General features: G+C 38.7%; 1 protein-coding gene across 3 annotated transcripts in view; it reads left to right on the top strand.

Annotated features, from left to right (window-relative positions):
* The first annotated feature begins 1,339 nt into the window (after positions 1 to 1,339).
* Positions 1,340 to 21,579, top strand: part of INTU (inturned planar cell polarity protein) — an 81,722-nt gene continuing 61,482 nt past the window's right edge. For 2 of the 3 annotated variants that reach the window (XM_079919916.1, XM_079919915.1), the window contains exon 1: positions 12,539 to 12,873. In XM_079919916.1, the coding sequence (XP_079776042.1) occupies positions 12,728 to 12,873 (146 nt within the window). In that variant the 5' untranslated portion in view covers positions 12,539 to 12,727. Of the gene's footprint in view, positions 3,343 to 12,538; positions 12,874 to 21,579 lie in introns of those variants that run through there. The other variant, XM_079919917.1, reaches the window with a different exon arrangement.

Raw genomic sequence — 21,579 nt, 5'->3', positions numbered from 1 at the left:
ATTTATTATGAAAACACAACTGAATAGTGATCTATAATATCATGGGTTTTCACAAAATTTAAAGTCAGAAGGAAAAGTTATCTAATCATTTCAAACAAAAGATAAATTAATGAAAACTTAAGGTGAAATAGTAATTACCTGAAATAGTTACAAAATAACTTCTGTATCTAAAATATTTGTAATGGGCTTTCTTTAAAAAGCAGGCTACCCATGTATCCTTAAATGATACAATATGTTGCAAAACCACTTATGTACATCTGAGAATGGAAATTATAATACATAATAATTGAAAGTTTTCATGTGCAGAATGCCAACTTTAAATTATTCTTTTTATATATTTATATTTGAATACATCCTGATTCTAAAAGTAATATATATTGTTTTAAATTTTGAAAAAAAAACATAAAAGAATAAAGGAGAAGATAAAAATCACTCATTTCTACTTCCAGATGCAGTCATTTTTAAGATTTGGTGAATATGCATCCGGTTTCCTAACTGAACGCCATTAAGCTTTCTATTTAAACTTCATTTTAATAAATACATATTAGTTCACTGTATGAGTGGACTTTAACCTACTTAAGTATTACACTAATTTTGGATATTTATACTTTTAATATATTTGCTATGATAACATACTGGGATAAACATCATGATCTACATTTTTTACCATTTCCCTGGGATTAATTTCTGAATCAAAAGATATAAACATTTTCAGTTTCTTGAAACTCTTGGACTCAAGGACACCAGGCAGAGTGTAGAGCAGTGGTGAGGTACCTTACTGAAAACAGAAGTGTTAGGTAAGGGGCTTCCCTGGTGGCACAGTGGTTGAGAATCCGCCTGCCAATGCACAGTACACGGGTTTGAGCCTTGGTCCGGGAAGATCGCACATGTCACGGAGCAACTAAGCCCGCGCACCACAACTACTGAAGCCCGTGCCTAGAGCCCGTGCTCCGCAACAAGAGAAGCCGCCTCAATGAGAAGCCCACGCACTGCAGCAAAGAGTAGTCCCCGCTCGCCGCAACTGGAGAAAAGCCCGCACACAGCAACGAAGACCCAACGCAGCCAAAAATAAATAAATAAATAGATTTACTTTTTTAAAAAAAGAAAAGAAGTAATAGGTCAAAGTCTATGTATATTAAGAGATGAGACCCTCACTAATCACCCTCTTCACCCACTTGGCTCCCAGAACACTGGCAGCCAGGATTCAAGAAACTGACCCAAGAGAAATGTCCTACAACAATGACATTTGGAAATCCTACAATGAATAGCTAAATCCCATCTAATAATCCTACATTTTAAAATTAATCTATTACTCTTTATATCTGTCATCTACAACCAGTAGTACCTTACAACTCAAACTACATTTTCCAGTCTGCTCTCCATTTGTCCACCATTATAGTATGCTACAGAATACTTTTCACTGCCCTAAAAATCCTCTGTGCTCTGCCTATTCATTCCCTCCGCAGGCAAACACCAATCTTTTTACTGTCTGCATAGTTTTGCCTTTTCCAGAATGCCGTATAGTTGGAATTATAAATTGTGTTACCTTTTCATATTGGCTTCTTTCACTTAATGTTCCTCTATGTCTTTTCATGGCTTGACAGCTCGTTTATTTTTAGCAGTAGATAATATTCCATTGTCTGCATGTACACAGTTTATTTATCTATTCACCTACCGAAGAAGAACACCTTGGTTGCTTCCCAGTTTTGGCAACTATGAACATCTTTGTGCAGGCTTTTGTGTGAACATAAATTTTCAACCCATTTGATAAATACCAAGGAATGTGACTACTGGATTGTATGGTAAAAGTATGTTTAATTCTGTACGAAACTGCCAAGCTGTCTTCCAAAGTGGCTGTACCATTTTGCATTCCCATCAGCAGTAAATGAGAGTTCCACATCCTCACCAGCATGGTGTTGCCAGTGTTTGGATTTCAGCCATTCTAACGGATGTGTAGTGGTATCTCCTTGTGTTAATTTGCAATTCCCTAATGACATATGATGTGGAGCATCCTTTCATATCTTGTTGGCCATCTGAATATCTTCTTTGGTGAGGTGTCTGTTCAGGTTTTTTGCCCATTTAAAAAAATCAGGTTGTTCCTTTTCTTATTGAATTTGAAGAGTTCTGTGTATACTTTGGATAACAGTCTTTTTTCAAATGTCTTTGGCATATATTTTCTCCCAGCCTGTGGCTTGTTTTCTCATTATCATCAAGATAATCAAGCATCTTCGCAGCGGAGTTTTTAATTTTAATGAAATACAGTTTATCAATTATTTCTCTCGTAGACTGAGCTTTTTGGTGTCATATTTTAAAAGTCATCACCATACCCAAGGTCATCTAGATTTTCTCCTGTGTTATATTCTAGCGTCAAGTATGTTTTTAAAGCGAATAGAGCCCCAAACGAAAATAAAGCGTCCACACTAGGCAGGTCAGCCACCACTTCTTATTTATCGTTGTTATCTCCAAAGACTAAAACTCAGCTTGGCACATAGCAAGTAATCAATACGTATATGTTTACCTGGATGAATGAATGTAAATGGCCTTTTTGGTCAGCATTTAAATTCCCACCAATAACGGACGCCCAGCTCGCCTCTCTTGCTCCTTTCCTGGCCTTCCGCGGAGCGGCGGGGCCTCGGAGCCCCTCAGTACCCCCTCCACTCTTGTTCGTGGCCCTCCAGGCTGCAGGTGGTAGCTTCCTTTGCTGGGGGCGGTGCCTGGACACCGGTGTCCTTCGCCTGGAACAGCCTTGCAGCCCAGAAGAAGAGTGAAGAGCACTAGGCGGCGAAAGAGCGCGGCTTCGGGCGGCCGGGCTGGAGGCGCTCGACGGCTCGCCGCGGGCCCCCGGGACCCTGCTGAGCGCTCGACCAAGTTGGAGAGGCGGGGGGTCGCCCAGCCGTGGAAGAGGGGCACTCTGAACCGGGCCAGCCCCGGCGGGGTGGCGGCCAACAGAGCGCCCACCTGTCCCGGTCCTGCGGCGCCAAGGTAGCCGGGCCGCCGGCCGCGGGGTTTCCGAGATCCGCGCGGCTCGGCCCGAGGGCGAAGGAGAGGGAGGGCGGTTGCTGACACCGCCGCCCTTCAGTCCCAGATCTCTGCGCGACCGAAGCTGGCGGACTTTTCCTTCAGCTCTCGGTTTCCCGGCGGCGGCCGGAGCCGTGCCGGAAGCAGGCGGCGCCAGGGGCGCCGGGGGTGAGACCTCGCCGTCCTCTGCGCCTGTTACCTGTTGCGCGCCCTTGCCGCCGAGTCTCAAGTGGGCATGTTTCAGGTGGGCAGGTCCAGCATCCCCAAACCTGCCGCCCGGAACCTGGAGGACCTGGACTCTGTGCAGCGCGTCCTCTTCCACAGGTCAGTGCTGGGCCGGGGGATCCGGGAAAAGACAGCCCTCAGTTCCCGGGGATGAGGGCGAGGGAAGGGGCGACCTTTCTTTCGGGCATCTTGCGGCGAAAGTCTCGTTTGGGATTCTCCTTGGGGCGGTGCTCGCCGCGGGAGGGTAGTCGGGACCTGCCCTCCGCCCTTTCCAGAATCGGACGCTCGGTATTCACCCGCTCTGGTCGCTCCGAGGCTGGCACCGCGCGGGACGGGGTTACCCATCCCACTGCAGAGAACACCACCTTCTCTAGAAGAGATAGAACAATTAAGCAAAGCTGTGTTTTAAACACCTCTAGACTTTCTCCAGGAAAACGAACTGAGAGGTTTGTTTGGATTGGGGCTGTGATTGGAATTAGAAGGAGGCACTTTTTAACAAATCTAAATTCTATCCCCCTCCCCAAGCACACACTCACGTACAGTCACGCGTGCGCATCCACACACGTAACTACACAAAAGAGATTTAGGAGTGCCTCTCAGAAGGATGAGAATCCCAACTTGCCGTAAACTGCTACTGTATTAATTTACTCTGTCGAACCTTATACTTTATGGAAAATAGACTAACAAATATTAAACCCCATGGTAACGGTTAGAGGTTTATGGAAGAAAAAGAACTAAGAATCCACATGGAGAGCAAATTCTATTTCCATTTTAAGATTAAGAGAGGATGGTTGAAACGCCAGGCAGCTTAATGCTGCTTTGACTCTAAGAGAGCCTGGCCTTCATAATACGTGATCTGGGAAGAACTCGCTTAGAAATATGTCAAAAGTATCTCTTGAAAGAGTAAGTGGCGCTTGGTAAATATCTGTCAGGGGGAGGCTTATGTGAGTTCTCTCATCTGTAAACGTTTCAAGTGACTCTTTTAAGTCTTTGTACAAAACCATATGAGCTGTAGAAATCCTGTTCTGTTGGAAGTGTGAATAGAGAAGAAAGACGTTTCTGTATTTGAAGAAAAAGCAATATTTTGAAGGAAAAAACCAATATTCAACATTTTTAGCCTATAAATAAATAGTATCCTGTTTTACTTATTCTGTTAGCCAAAGATAAGGTTGGAAATGAGAAAATTGGATAATGCTTATGGATTTAAAAGTATTAGACAATGGTATTCGATTCTGAGGAAATAAAGGCATAAATGGAAAAAATGGCTTAGTACGTAAATAGAAAAAATGAACTTAGTAAGGAATGACATTTAAAGGTTTATACAATCCTGTTCTGTTGGAAGTGTGCAAGGAAGAAATCCCGTCTCTTCAGTTTAAAAACTGTCTTCTGAAACCTGCAATTTTCCAGTTGGTTTCCTTCCCCTCTCTCCCCAAGAGAGCCCCTGCCATATACGATAAAATATTATCAAATGAGCAGCTAAAAGGGGATTCTGCTAAATTCCCAAAGACAGTTCTCCCTGCATTTGAAAAAATTACAGTCCATGAATAATCCCCCAATTTATTAACTAGAAACTCATTCACAGCATGACTTTGATAAAGCTGGGAGGGGTGTTTGTTTTAAATGCTTAAAACCCTGGTGCAACAGAATTTCTTCATGTTTTAAATGTCAGGTGCCAAAAAATTCCAAACTGATTAACCCTGCAGGGTTTCACATCCAAAGCACAAACCTGTCTGAATGAACCAGGACAAAAGAATATGTTTAAACTACAGCCATCAAAACTGAGATGATTATTTCAGAAGTAAGTAGTAGAGTGTTTCTGGAATAAACCTGCTCAGTATATGAAAAGCTACTTTATCTGAATTACAAATAACTGCACCCACATGCTATGGGAACCAATGGAATCTGAAACTTCAGTGTCTTTGTCAGTATGATGGCTACAATTCTCTATTTTTAACAATATGTGAAAATCTTTTTGCTTTTGCAATGCATTATTTTTATCAGTGGTTATTTACTGTTTAATGTTTTCAAACACACTTATTAAAAAATTGGAAACATCTATAGAGGTTTCTGTTTCATTTCATTAAGATAGATTTTCACACAAGTTCATATTTAATCAAATGCCTTTTGCTCATATATGTAAAGGTTTGTTGAGACATAATGTAATAGAAATTAGAGAAAACAGATAACCTTTAAACTACACTCACCTACTCATCATAGTTCTTAGGCTCTAGACCAGTGCATGGCCTTTTTTTTTTACGCCAGTTTTACAACATTTTCATGTTTTTCCTTTAAAACATCCCTTGTAAGATATCCACAAAATTTTGGCAATTACATTAAAGAGACCGGTAGCCTTGAGCCACAGAACATTTATAGACAAGAAAGAATAGCAGACTATTCTATTTTTACATCTTACTTTAAAGGATAACCCTTATGAGTGTTTATTTTTTAATTATTTGTATATTTTCCATTGTAAATATGGTTTTCAAAATGTAAAGCATTAAACTGCTGTGCTCTTGAAAAAGATACTCCAGCCAAACCAAAACTGAAGCAAAGTTGCAAATTTTTCTCTGCATGAGGTGTTAGCATTAAATTGCTGTGCTCTTGAAAAAGATACTTCAGCCAAACCAAAACTGAAGCAAAGTTGCACATTTTTCTCTGCATGAGGTGTTAGCTTCAAAATATGTCAATATTAAAATAACAATAGCTCAGCTAAAAATATTCAGCTATCCTACTTCGTTTATTTTTAAATTATTTATTTATTTATTTGTGGCTGTGTTGGGTCTTCGTTTCTGTGCGAGGGCTTTCTCTAGTTGCGGTGAGCAGAGGCCACTCTTCATTGCGGTGCGCAGGCCTCTCACTGTTGTGGCCTCTCTTGTTGCGGGGCACAGGCTCCAGACGCGCAGGTTCAGCGGCCATGGCTCATGGGCCCAGCCGCTCCCCGGCATGTGGGATCTTCCCAGACCAGGCCTCGAATCCGTGTCCCCTACATTGGCAGGCAGATTCTCAACCACTGCACCACCAGGGAAGCCCTATCCTACTTTTTGATTAAAAAGTTACATATAGGTTGTCTGAGTCAGGGAAAACTTCAGTATTGCCTTTCTCAGTTATTTTTACTTAAGTAAATCAACAAATATTTGTGTCACTCTTGATTATAGGAAGTACTCAAATAATCATATTAGCACTCATTAGAATTTTGCAAAGAGTTTTCAAAAATTTATGCACTAGGTTACTGCAATTTATTCATTCCCTTGGAGTCCTATTCTGTTGCATACTGCATAGTTGTGGGATTTGGCAAGGTTTAACTTGTCTATATTTTCCTGTTCATTCTATAATAAAAAGGGATAATACCCACCTCACAGGATGGCGATGTGAATTTCAGGTGTTATTTAAGTGCTCTATCAAAGTAAAGTTCTCTGAAACAGAAGGGATTATATTTACAACTGTCCTAAAAGAATTAAAACAAAACCCAAAAAGACAGCTATTCCTAAAGGCTCCGAGAAGATTCAGCTAAGTGACTTTTGCCCAGAGCCTAAAGGCTAATGTATGCTTCTGGTCCAGGCTAGAGTGCCGACATTTTGACACCTAAGCCAGCAGAGAAAGTGAGCTAAAGGCGAGTCTCTTAAAATGTTTGATGACCTAAACTTCATGCTTTTGGCAACAGCAAAATAAGCATATTTTAAATACCTCAAATATCCAAAACTCTCAGGGGTAAAGGTGTGCCCCATTAGATAAAATTCCTGATGAATAAAATATCCTTTTAAACTCAAAAAGTAAGATCTAAAATAAATAATAAAATCAAAGCTCTTTGAAAATATGGTATATATCACACACTGCTCTGTTTCCTAACGTGTAAGACATCAGATTTCAAAGGTTATCTCAGGGCTTCCCTGGTGGCGCAGTGGTTGAGAGTCCGCCTGCCGATGCAGGGGACACGGGTTCGTGCCCGGTCCGGGAAGATCCCACATGCCGCGGAGCGGCTGGGCCCGTGAGCCTGCGCATCCGGAGCCTGCGCGTCCAGAGCCTGTGCTTCGCAAAGGGAGAAGCCACAACAGTGAGAGGCCCGCGTGCCACAAAAACAAAAATAAAAACAAAAAACAAAGGTTATCTCAGTTGGTTCTTAGCAAGCCTGTATAGTAGGCAGGGACTATTATTGCTGTCTTCAGATGAAGACACTGATCTTGTTCCCGGTCACTTGGTTATTAGTGACAGAATCAGGATGAGAACCTGGCTCCTCTGACTGGGGAATGCCTGGCACTTACGGATTATCAAGCATTTTCTTAGTGGTTATCAAATTACTGTAGAGTTTGACAAACATAGTGGGTTTTTTTTAGGTGCTTCTGAGGCCGCTTGACACTAATTTATAAACTATGGTTTTTGTAAATCTCATGTGTGTCCTACTTTTTTCTTCATCAGCAGATTGTCAGGCATCAAGGATTTTTGCTGCTATGTGTTCCTGTTTTAAGGAGCCCTTCCTTCCTTTTGGTTGGCAGCTACTGATCTATGGCAGTAGAATAGTTTACCAAATTTGTTAGAACTTGTAAATGAAAATATAAAATGAGGATAAGTAAGAGTAAATGAATTGGGTTTGGGGCTTAAGCTCTGTGCCCTTTACTTTAGTTACTTTTACGTTTGCCTCTGGATTCTCATCTATATTCCGTTATTGTTCAAACGCAGCATGCATGATCTTAGAACAAGTTCCATACATTTTTACGGGTAATTCAATTTTTATATAGGAAAATGAGAATTTTCAATCATAATGCAGTTCTATAAACATAAGATTGCCAAAATGTTATTCTTATATATTATGACTCTATCCCAAATTTGAAAAATTCCACATTATGAAGTCTGTTTTTAAAATGCTATTTTGCTGAGTCTACCAAATTAATTATTCATGATTTTAAAATGACTGCAGTTGTCAGTATTACTACATAGTTCATGAATTATTATTTCCATGTGCACAATTAAGGCCCTATGAATTAGTTCCTAACAAAACTCTGTGACATGAATTTCTTACCTTGCAATTAAATTTTTCTTAATGGACATGACCTCCTGTGGCCCTGTTTTCATTTGGTTCTCATTGCTAGCTTATATTACTATTTAGGAAAGAGCTCTTGAACCTGCTAAAGATACTAAATATTTAATTATGCTCTTATCTGGTGTATTTAATGTCAGAATTGTATTGTTTGCCTAATTGAGATGGTAATCAATGGAAATAAGGACCTTATGTCTCATATATATTAAACTAAATGTATGTGGGCCTCAGAAGATGGCTGGCCATTTGTGTAGTAGAAAATAGAAAATAAGAATATACCCTGGCCTGGAAGTACCCTGGTGGCCTAATGGTTAGGATTCTGGGCTTTCACTGCTATGGCCCAGAGTTCAATCCCTGGTCGGGGAACTGAGATCCTACAAGCCATGCTGTGCAGCCCCCCCCCCAAAAAAGAATATACTCCGGTCTCAATCTTTTAAATTTTCCTGCAGTTGATAATTATGAAACAGACAGACAAAGTCAGTATTCTTATAAAGCTCCTGAAATGGCATTTTTATTCTTTTCCTTTCTTCATCCTCTCCAGTATATCTAAGGGTATCAAATATTAATTTAGTTAGTATAAATATGATATATAAAGTTAGAAATCTGGAAATCAGATTACCATACCCTGAAAATTTAATTATGAATTTTAAATGATTGCTATTATTTCTTCTTTTGTGAAAGATCAAGCAAAGGTGTAACTTTTTCTGGGGGCAGGGGAGGAATTTTGTTCATTAAACATACGGAAATAAAGTCGACATAACTCAGAGGTTTATCTAGTGTGAAAGGACATTTTTTTTTTTTTTTTTTTTTTGGCCGCACTGCGCGGCATGCGGGATCTTAGTTCTCCGACCAGGGATCAAACTGGAGCCCCCTGCAGTAGAAGAGCAGATTCTTAACCCCTGGAGCACCAGGGAAGTCCCAAGGACATTTCTTAAAAGATATACTTTTATGTGGCACTTCTTGCTCTGGTTCAACTTTGTGTAAGATAAAAGACTAAAAAAAAAAAAAAAAACCAAGTCATGTCTTCTAGGAGTTATCATTTGGTAGCAAAGATAGACACATTCCTAAATAGTTTAGATACTAGGCAGACTGGCAGTTAATTATACCAGAACGTTATGGGATATGTTATGAGGGGAAGATGGAAAGAGGAATTCTTACTATAAGGTAGGAAAAGAGTCTGGGAAGACTTCTTGGAAAAGGTACAGCTTAAATTGGGACTTGAAGGAAAATGTAGTGTTTCGGATAAGCAGTGCTCCACAGACAGGGAACTGTGTGAGTAAATGATCCAGAGAATAGCTAATGTTTTTTGACACTTTGTATGCTAGGTATTTTACGTGCATTAACTCACTGGATTCCAAACAGTCCCGTGAAAGAGGTACCAATATCCTAAGTTGCAGGTAGGAAAAGTGAAGCTTGCAGAGATGGGTGCTGAGGCAGGGAGAGGTCTGCCTGCCAGGCCTAAAACCAGGAGGTGGGAGTGGGTTCCAGCCTGTTTGCGAAATGGTCAGTGGGACTTATAGGTATGAAGCATAGAACTGAGGTAAGGCTAAGGGCAGTGTTTCCCAAGTTTGCCTTTGAGGATCACTGGGGTTACTTTTTAAAATAGGGATTTCCAGGCCCCTCCCCTGGAGGTTCTGATCCTGTTGAAGTGGGGCAGGACCCTAAAGTCTGTATGTTTAACAAGCACCTCAGGTAAGATATTTTGATTAGCAAGTTGGACACACTTGATTAACTTAATTAATGCATAGCAGGAAATAAGGCCTCTGATTCCTAGTTGGTGCTCAATTATTTGTAGAATTGGAAAGTTTTTTTAAGAGACTACACAGTTTGGATTTTATTCTCTGTTTAATGGGGTGGCATTGAGACTTATGAGCAGGGTATGAAATTATTAGATACTTATAGAAAAAAATGAAGTGTTATTTATAGTAAGAAAATGTGGAGTTTTGTTGAAATTTAAAATGTCTTTTTTCTTTTTTTACTTCCAATAAGTTTCTTTTAAAATGATGAAAGGCTAAGTATTAAAGAGGTGCCTAAATCATTTTAATTTTAGAATGGAATCTTAGGGATTGTGGTGAGAATAAGTATGTATGTTTTAACGTGAAACATAACTATTAGTGATTCCACCTTTTAAAATAATAGTATCTCTGATTTTAAAAGTAATACGTATTTTTGGGGGGGACCTCAATACTGATGGAAATATTTGTTTCTCTTCCTTCCTGGTTCCACTGTCTTCAGGCTTCTGACCCCATTACTTTCTCCATCACTTTTAGCTGGCAAGGTTGCCTTCTACTTACCAGAGAAAATAAACACCATCACATGGAGACTGCCTCAGCTTCCTGAGTGAAACTGGCAAGTCAGCATCCACACCGGCACCCTCCTTTGGGTATCAGCTTCAGGGAAGAGGTGTTAAGCAAGGTCATAGCCCTCCATCTGTTCCTAGGGTGCCATATCTTCCTGCCACCTCAAGAACCTCCTTTACCATTTATGAACTAGTCCCCTGTTCTCTAATTTGAGTGGTATATGGACCTCTCTTTTCAGGAAAGACTCTTGCAGATTTCCAGGGATGACAAACATTATTATAATTTTAAATAAACAGGCATAAGCTCTGTGCTTTATAGCTCTTATATAAGATAAAAACAATTTTATAAATTAATACAAATAAACTACAAAATAAAATTCATTAGCTAGTTTACAGTTATAAAAAAGCAAATTTAGAAATTAATACAAATAAAACCGTAAAACTTAGGATATTCAAATACGTAATTTAATGTGACAAATGAAACTAAATTGCAGCTTGAAAGTTTAAATATTTGATGGCTACTGCCCAGGTTCTTTTGAGTTCTTCATGCATATATCTCTCTGGGCCATGGGGTGACTCATCTTCCTCATCTTCACTACTCTTCTCTGTTTGGAACATAATATCCCGTAAGTTAAGCCTTCCTCTAAGAAATCTGCTGTGGTCCCACATGCCCTAGTTTGTTTCCCTTTGGGTATTCCAGTAGAACTCTGTATTTATCATAGGACACTATATATTATAAGCTGCCCATTCACCTTTCAGTCTCTACCATCTACCCATGTAGTTTAAGTTGAATCCCCAGCACCCATCCTTTGAGATCATAAAATAACATTATATCCTTCTCTTACCTGCTACAATAGGAACATTTCCCCATGCATTACTCTTTGAAAACATTTCTATTCATATCGTAATATTAATCATACTTTATACATAAAGGTGTATTTAACTTTCCCCTATTGTTGAATATTTAGATTGCTTTCAGCTTATCACTTTTACAAATTTTATAAATTTTATTTATATCCTTTAGACGCGCAGGCCCAGCGGCCATGGCTCACTGGCCCAGCCGCTCCGCGGCACGGGGCACGAACCCGCGTCCCCTGCATCGGCAGGCGGACTCCCAACCACTGCGCCACCAGGGAAGCCCCCACATATCCCTTATTTTCTTAAAAATAGATCTCTAATAGTTGAATTACTGGGTCCTGAGGAGTAAATATAATCTAGTAGTTAATGACTTAAGTTCAGTTCTCTGTTGGCTTTGATGCCCGCTAGCCATGTGACCATTAACAAGATGAATAAACTCTCTAAGTTTCAGTTTCCTTATTTTAGTATAGGGATATTTAGTTTACATATTTATATACATATGAATAGAACAAATAATTAGAACAATGGCTGAATCTCAATAAATGCTAGCTATTATTTTGTACTTACAAAAAATATTTGATGTAGGTATTCGCAAATGACAGGTAAATTTTTATCTGTTTACACTTCCAACTTAAGTGATAACACTTCATCAAATTATAAAATTTTCAGTTAGAAAATGAACACGCAGTAGATTTCACAATATGGGCACCAGTTTGAAGCACCTCTACAACATCTGCTTGGGAGAACAATTAAAATGTTTGCCACTGCGAAACAATAAGAAAACCAAAGAAACAATGGCGCGTATTTACATCAACACCTAGAAGGCATTGCTTAAAGGCGTCCATTCCTTGCGCGTATGGAGAAGTAAAGGGTAGCTTTCTTTACCTCAAGGGAAACTCAGGCGGAGCGCCTCTAAGGTTTTGTACAGCTGTTCAGCGTAGAAACAAAGTGCAAACTGCAAGAAAACAAAACAGTGGGCCTCCGCCAGTTTTAATAAGTTACGCTGCTCCAAAGGAGTGTTTAGGAGAGCGGAAATGGTTAAGTTTCAGCTTCTTCCATTCCTCCAGGATACCCTCCTGGAAGTTCGAGTTCATTGGCTCCTTCCTTTCAGTCGTCTCGGTTCTCTCAGGGAAGCTTCCTCGTCTCCCTGGCAACCTGAGCTGCCACCAATTGAAGCTGAGGATTGGTGGACACGTGTCCCCTACCCCTTCCCGAGCAGAGGCAACATGGCGGCCCCGGTAAGCAGTAGCTGCGAGATTTGAATTACCCTACTTGTAGCTGCTGCGTCCCTGCTGATGGCGTCTCCGGCGTTGTGCGGTTCACGTCAGAGCCCAGAGGGACTCCCTGGAGACCCTTCCTCACAAGAAGAAGATGAGGATTGTGATCCTGAAGATCCGGTCAGCGACTCGGGTTCATACTCCTCTACAAGTACCGATTATGAGTAAGGTTCTCGAAGAGGGACAATTAAATCCATTCCTTCTGCCTCGAGAGTGTACACGTGGGCTGGGAGGAATTCGAGAGTGTTGGCGTGGTAGAGACTGAGCGTTTGAGGTTCTATAATAAGTGGGGTTTATTTGCACCACGTTTCAATTGTGTGATAATGTGAGACGAAATGTCTGTGCCATTCTTTGTTACTTTAGGCTTTTGTGATTTTCAGAGGAGGAGGTTCTCTTCTTTGCGGTGGATTCTGTAATATATGAGAGTGTATATCTGTTAGAGTGTTCATAAAATTCTGTTCTGTCGCAGTGTCTTCTTGCTTTGGTGTCATGATCTTTGTGACTTTAACCTCAGTGTTTAGAGTGAAGTGACACCCTCCACGTTTTATGTCAACTATTTAAATTATGTAGATTTTTCTGGTTATAAAAATGAATATATATATAAAAGAAAGAAAATCCACCCTAGCCTCATCATCGAGAACAACCTCTCAGCATTTTGGGGGGTATTTCTGCTGTATTTTCCTATACATTCCCATGGTTTTCTTGTTTTCTATTTTATGTTATAATGTAATTTTAAAATACAGAATATCTAAGTGTTATTTTCTACTTTCTTATCCCTAAAAATAATGAAAAAGTTATTTTTATTCACAGTACCCAATGCTACTTCAGTTTTGAAGGAATTTATCCCTTACTGCTATGGACTAGAAAAGTCAAAGTAATTAGCTGTAGCTTGAAATGACTAGCATTGAAAAGGTTCTGGTGCCAAAACATCAATCAGTGACTGCCATATATAGTCATTTTTAGGATGACATTTTATGTGTATTTAGAAATAACAGTTACAGGTATTTAATGTGTATTTAGGAGTATCAGTTACTTGGCAATTATTTTCACCCATAGGTATGTAAAACATTTTTATCATTATCTTTAAAAGCACAAGGGAGAAAACCATCACTAATGGCTGCTTAATTATATTCTAGAGGCTTAATGAGGACAGATTGTATTCTGGAAGACTTGAACAAATTTAGATCAAATACTTTGTACAATCTTCTACTGTGGTCGTTTAAAAAATAATTACAAAATTCATGACTATCAAGCAAGGCTGCTGGAAGGAAGTATGGATTATGTAGAACCTTATTTGGTCTTGCTATGGGAGCCATAGACAATGTGAGATTCAAATTCTTGCTTTCTCTACATCTTAGAATCACACATTTTTAACCCAGAGAGAATCTATAATATTCCCATGGTCACACAGCCAAATGTTGTCAGTGGAGAAATTTAAGAGACCTGATTTCAAATGGGGTGCATTGATTTTGATGAGTGAATAAATGAGCTAGTCCTTTTTTCTAGGAAATAAGCAAGCTGAGAACTTGAGTTAGAAAACTTATTTCAAAGCATTTTGTGATTTGGAATACATGTGTGCATATATATATATATATATATACACACACACATATATATAATATTTTAGTTTTTAAATGGGCATTAAACTTTCTATATCAGTCATTCACTGATCACTCCACATATTCCAGTGTCTTTATCATCCTAATAATAAAAGTACAGGAAATCTCGATTGTAAACTGTTTGGCTGGTCTATATTTCAAGTCCTACCAAGATTCAGATTTTATGCCTGTCGCTTCTTGGTGTTTAGGACATGAGAGTTGATATACACTGACCAGGTAGCCTTCTGTTCTGTTTCTTCCTTATGGTATTTACTTCCCTAAGCTGCAGCGTCACCAATGCCAAAGGTGGGCTTCCCAGCATGGACAGGACACTGGAACATGTGGATCCAAGGTATAGGGAGGCGAACCTAAGCTTTCTCATCAAAGCTAAGAGATATGAATTGCCTATTGTCTTTCATTGCCTACATGGAGGTTATTAAAGAAGTTATGCTACTTATTGATTCACATAAAGTATCCTGAACTTTCAGGGTTCTAGTTAATTTTTGCATATTCTTTCTGGAAATTATCATTGTTTCTTGCATGCTTTGAAACTGAAAACCAGTTTGAGCTGCAAGTGATTGTCAATATAGAATTAATAAGTTTATCATTTTTTAGATAAAATGTCTTTAGGGTAATTCTGGTATAGTACTTTTAATAGGGTTGTTTAAGACTTATAAGAGAACATTTTTAGGTTGGTGCAGTACATCTTAACCTGGCATATTGGCAAGTTCCTGTGGAAGCTTCAGAGGTAATACTGGAGGGTGTGTTGGGTTGAGGAAACCGTTAACTAGTTTCAGTATTAAAAAAAAAAAAATTATTTATTTACTTATTTGGTTGCACCGGGTCATAGTTGAGGCAGGTGGGCTCCTTAGTTGCGGTGTGTGGGCTCTTTAGTTGTGGCGTGCAAACTCTTGTTGTGGCATGCATGAGGGATCTAGTTCCTTAACCAGGGATTGAACCTGGGCCCCCTGCATTGGGAGCATGGAGTCTTATCCATGGCACCACTAGGGAAGTCCTGACTAGTTTCAATGTTGAAATAACAGAAATCATACATTTACTTGCAATAATGCCATGCTTTCTTTGCTTTGGTTTACAATTACCCAACTCATTGAAGCCACATTGGTTCATGTTGGCCGAAGTCATCCATTTTATGACTTAAATTTTTGATTTTTCAGAGTGAATTGTTTATTGTTGTGAGTTTTAAAGCCTTGACTGATGGAGAGAAAAAAAAGGATACTTTGAAACGAGAATTTAGCTATAAAATGCTAAGGAGCTTCCACTGACAATAAGAAGAATGACTGGAGAAGAAGGAAAATACGTCCTTTAAGGTTTTTTTTCTGGGTTTTTTTAACAACTTTACTGAAGTATAATTGACATACAATAAACTGTACATATTTGAAGTGTACGGTTAAGCTTTGATAAGTTTTGACATGTATATATCTGTCAAGATAATGAACATATCCATCTCGTCCAAAAGTTTCCCCGTGTGCCTCCCTCATACTACTCATGCCTGCCTCACTGTTTATAACCACTAATCTGCTTTCTGTAATGACAGCTGAGTTTGTGTTTTCTAGAGTCTTATAAAAATGGAGGTATGTAGTATGGACTCCCTTTTTTGTCTGGCTTCTTTTAATCAGCATAATTATTTTGAGACCATTCATTTTGTTGCCTATATGTTGTTCGTTCCTTTTTATTTCTGAGTAGGATTTATTTCTGAATAGGATTCCATTTATTTCTGAATAGGATTTCCTTTTTATTTCTAAATAGGATTCAGCGTAATTATTTTTTTTTCTTTGTGATTATTCAGCATAATTATTTTGAGACTCATTCATGTTGTTGCCTAGATGTAGTTCTTACCTTTTTATTTCTGAACTGGATTCCATGGATATATCAAAATTTATCTTTTTCTTGCATTTTAACTTGGGAATGTGCTACTCGAAGAATAAAAATATTTCATTCAAAGTTGTGATGCAATATATTAATATCAATTTAGTATAATATTTTCCTTTTTCTCTCCTGCTCTGAACCGTGACTTTTTCCTTTTAATTTAATTTTTCTTTTATCAAATTATATAGATTAAAAAGTCAAATACTATGTAACTAGGTTTATGATGAGACATGGTAATTCTCTGCCAGCATCTCTGTATGCTTCCAGCTCAGCATGTTTGAAGAGAATTCATTGTCTGCCTTGTTTCTCCTCTAGTGTTGCCCATCTCATTTGCTGACCTCACTCTCTTCTTACTCAGGTCCTCAGATCTAGTAAGTCTCCAGTCCTGTTGACTTGCTTTTCTGATATCCACCCCACCACCTCCTCCTACTTCTCACAGGCACTGCCTTACTTAAAGGGCTTGCGTCTCCCATACACCAGTTGTCTAACTGGTTTGGGTGCCTCTAATTTCTCCTGTTTTCAGTCTTACTCCCATACAGCTGCCAGAGTTTGCTTTCTAAAATAATTTTTCTCTTAGAGAACCTACTACAAAAAGATATAATGTGGCAGTTTGGATCAAAAATAGAATTAAACACATGCATGAATATTACCAGTGAAACTAACTAAAATGAAGTAAATATCCATGTGCTTAACCAGGTCATCCCTGTGATCAGGAGGAGAAGGCTGAGATTTAAAAACTAACAGTAATACTTCAGGTTTGTTTGCTGCTGACTGTGTTATTCAGAGAATTCAACCACTTCAATTACAATGGAATGTCTTTATAATGTAGCCTGAAATAACTGAGACTTTTGGAAATGAGACTAATTCTGTTAGTATTCATAGCACATTTACAGTGTCAGAATAATTTTTTCAACAGATTATTATGAGAGGCATCCTAGTACAGAGTAATAAGTACTGGATTAAGAGTAGGAGTCAGACAACCTGAAAGTGTTAACATTTTCATTTCATCAAGTTTTCTCTGGTCTTGAGGGATTCAGAATTAGGAGAATTCTTGGTTATAATTTACTGTTTTACAAGATGTCTCAAGACTCCTATATACTAAGGGGCAAGTACTTAAAGAGAAAATAAAGGCTGAATATGTAAGCATTTCTACTTCTTTGGAAATGAAGTCTTTGTGTAGATGACCTAGAAAAGACATGCTTTTCTTTAACACGAAAACTATCTTCCTGGTACTGGGAAACTTGATGGGCCTTCATCTATTTTGACTTCTTTTTCAAAATTTAAAATATTAGGACAATTGTGTTAGGGCAGTGGAACTGTGTTACTATATGATACTATAATATCATATAGTATCTGTATAATACTATACAGATACTCTATGTATCTGTATGATACTATAATTATACTCTAATGGTGGATGATACATGTCATTATACATTTGTCCAAACCCATAGATTGTACACCATGAGAGTAAACCATAATGTAAGTTGTGGATTTGAGGTGATTATGTTGTGTCAATGTAGGTTCATCGATTGTAACAAATGTACCACTCTCGTGAGGGATGTTGATAATGGAGGAGGCCATACAAGTGTGGGGCTGGGCTAGAAGCAGCATCATCAGCTCCCACCAGGTTCCCCACCTCCTCAAGCTGCTATAATAGCTAGCATAGATTTTAACCCTTAAAATCATGGTTTCCTTTTAGAAAACAATCAAAAGACTTCGGGGATGAAAATTAGATATTGCTGGTAGACAGAACACAGAAATGAAAACATAGAAAAGCATTAGGCAGACCCGTACTTACTGAACAAGCCCCAGATAGAATCCATAATAATTTGTCGTGGTGTTTTTATTTTGTGTGGTTTGTCTCTATACCTAGGATTGTCTTGCTGTACCTATTAGCATTATATAACTATGTAAGTACATGTGTTGGCCACTTTGGTAAAGCACATTGTGCTTTCCCCACTAAAACGAAAAAAAAAGAAACAAAAAAGTATTGTAACAGGTTTGAAGTAGTAGCAAAAGTCTGTTTTCCCTAAGGAAATGTGCCATGAGGGCTGGCTATTTTGTTAATGTTCTTTCTTGTGGTGGCCAAGGAAATTGTGATACTACTTCATTTGGTGAAAAATGCTGACATTAACGCAACTAAGGACCTGAGAGATTCAATAACTTAGAAGAAGAAAAAAAGATTTAGTATCAACATAGAATTTTGAAACACCTGAGTAATTGAGAAAATTAAAAGCATTATCTGAAGTTCATTTTCTTTAATATACTGTTAGAGCTTATGTAAGTGAACTTGTTTATTTGCAAATTAGCAAGTTTTTCTTTGGTAAGAAGGACTCTGGTCACATTTACCACATTATTTAGGGCCTTGAAACCAATTAAAGTGCCATCAAACTTTGCAGGCAGACTATAAATATATAGTTATTTCTGTTTAGAGCAAAGTAGAATGAACAAAATAAAAGTCTCATTGAAAGACATTTGCACAATGACAGCTTTGCAGCTTGCACCATAGGCTCTCAGAAAAAAATGAAAGAATATTTATATTAATATTGATTAATGTAACCCATGTATTATAAAAATCTTAATTTAAACTGCTAGATTTAATTCCTTTTTAAAGATAAATATTTTAGACTTCCCTGGTGGTGCAGTGGTTAAGAATTTGCCTGCCAATGCAGGGGACAAGGGTTTGAGCCCTGGTCCGGGAAGATCCCATATGCAGCAGAGCAACTAAGCCTGTAAACCACAACTACTGAGCCCACGTGCCACAACTACTGAAGCTCACGTGCCTAGAGCCCATGCTCCACAACAGGAGAAGCCACCACAAGGAGAAGCCTGCACACTGCAACGAAGAGTAACCCCTGCTCGCCGCAACTAGAGAAAGCCCACGAGAAGCAATGAAGACCCAACGCAGCCAAAAATAAATAAATTAATTAATTAAAAAAAAAAACTTTAAAAAATATTTTATTTTGGAATAAATTTAGATTTACAGAAAAGTTGAAAAGATAGTACAGATAATTCCTGTAAATTCTTCACCCAGTTTTCCTCTGATGTTAACCTTTTACACAAATAGGGTACATTTTTTAAAACTAAGAAGTTAACATTAGTATAGTACTGTTAACTAAACTCTAGACTTTATTCAGATTTCACCATTCCCCTACTTATGAACTTTTTCTGTTCCTGGATCCAATCCAGGGTATCATATGGCATTTAGTCATCACGTCTCCTTAAGTCTCCTCTGGTCTGCAGTAGTTTCTCAGTCCTTCCTTGTTTTTCATAACCTTGATCACTTGGTTAAGGTGATGTCTGCCAGGTTTCTTCACTGTGAAGTTGCTGTTTTTCATTTTTCATACTCTGTTCTTTGAAAGCATGTCACTGAGTCCAGTCTACACCAAAGAGGAGGAAAGATTAAGCTCCATCTCCTGGAGTGAAGAGTGTCTATATATAATATTAATTTCATTATTAATAAATAGTTACAATGAAAAGTTGGCGGTTTTGTTTTATTGTTGTTTTTAATACACCCCCTCCATTCTAGAACTAGTTTGAGAGTACAGTCTTTCCACCTCTGTTAAACTTTCTGATACGTTAATCAGTTATGCTCTTGATGTTTTTCTAAAGAGGAAGTAATCACCTGTAGTAGGAATAAGGAACCTTTTGGGAATCCTGAACTGTGGCCTTAAGGGCAGTATCTAGTTTGGGTTCATATGTTACCAGCACTTAGCCTGGAATCTAGTAGAGATCATTGGAGGCATCTTCATTTATTGCTAGGGGTTGGAAAAGTGCAGAAGTACAGGAGCTATATCTAATAAAGGTGTAAGTTTCTCTCCAGTTCTGACTGTGGTGCAAGAGGATGGGAACTGTCATTTATTTGGCCTTTACCATGCCAGGCACATTATTTTATTTGCTGTTGATAACAGCCCTGTGAGGTAGCTATAATCTGTTTTCTGGAAAAGGAAACCTAAAGCTTAGAAAAGTGAAAATCTCAATAGAGCAGTGTTTGAACCAAGGTCTGTGACCTCTCAGGTCATTTTCTTTTTACTATATGTTTTGTCGTCTTTTACAGTTTCCTATGTTCATTTCCTTGTCTTCATTCCTGTCTCTTTTCTCCCTTCTTTTAACTTCTCCCTTTTTAAAAAAATTTCTTCTGCTTAAAGTGAAATATTTTTTAAATATAGAGCTTAAGAAAGTGGATCTCATTCATTGCTGGTGGAAATGTGAATTGGTATAGTCTTAGGGTAAAGACACCTACCTATCTATCTATCTCTCTCTCTATCCCCCTACATAAAAGAATGGTTACTGGGCTTCCCTGGTGGCGCAGTGGTTGAGAGTCCGCCTGCTGATGCAGGGGACACGGGTTCGTGCCCCGGTCCGCGAAGATCCCACATGCTGCGGAGCGGCTAGGCCCGTGAGCCATGGCCACTGAGCCTGCGCGTCCGGAGCCTGTGCTCCGCAACGGGAGAGGCCACAGCAGTGAGAGGCCCGCGTACCGCAAAAAAAAAAAGAAAAAAAAAGAATGGTTACTGTATTGTTGTCCATAGGGGCAAAAAAAAGTGAACACAAAGCTTATCATTAGGTGACCAAATGTGCTACCTCCCTTAATGTAGCCATTAGAGGTTTTTAAATTGTTTTTTTAGTGATAAATGATAAAGGGGTGTGTGTGTGTATGTATAGATTCCACTCACTTTTTCAAAACAAACAGTAACAAATAACCCTATATATGTTTTATATGATTATAAGAACACAGATTAAAAAATTTTTTTTATTGAAGTATAGTTGATTTACAATGTTTGTTTTTGGTATACAGCAAAGTGATTCAGTTATACATATATATCTGTATTGTTTTTCATATTCTTTTCCATTATGCTTTATCACAGGATATTGAATACATCAGTAGTTCCCTGTGCTATACAGTAGGACCTTGTTGTTTAGAACACAGATTTTTAACTTGTCAGTGAAAGGTAGGAAGGGAGAAGGACATGTATGATAATTACGTGCCCATTTATATAAAATGAGTCTGTGCTTATGTGTACATGAAAGTACAGTCACCAACTAGAAATCTAATCAACACCAGTTCTTTCGTCTCCCTCATCATCTTGTCTAATCAGTCTCAACGTCCTGGTGATTTTCAAGCATTTCTCAAATGTTTTTCCTACTTTCCATTTCCTCTACAATTGCCTTAGTTATCATCTTTGCTTGGACTACGGAAACAGCCCCCTAAATGGCCTCTTATCTTTTTTTTTTAATTAATTAATTAATTTCTTTTTGGCTGAGTTGGGTCTTCGTTGCTGCATGGGCTTTCTCTAGTTGCGGCCAGCGGGAGCTACTCTTAGTTGTGCGCAGGCTTCTCATTGTGGTGGCTTCTCTTGTTGTGAAGCATGGGCTCTAGGC

This window comes from Stenella coeruleoalba (genome assembly GCF_951394435.1).
Source record: "Stenella coeruleoalba genome assembly, chromosome: 4".
NCBI classification, from domain to species: domain Eukaryota; kingdom Metazoa; phylum Chordata; class Mammalia; order Artiodactyla; family Delphinidae; genus Stenella; species Stenella coeruleoalba.
The sequence above is the reverse complement of the archived record's forward strand: the minus strand, read 5'-3'. Positions and strand labels throughout refer to the sequence as shown.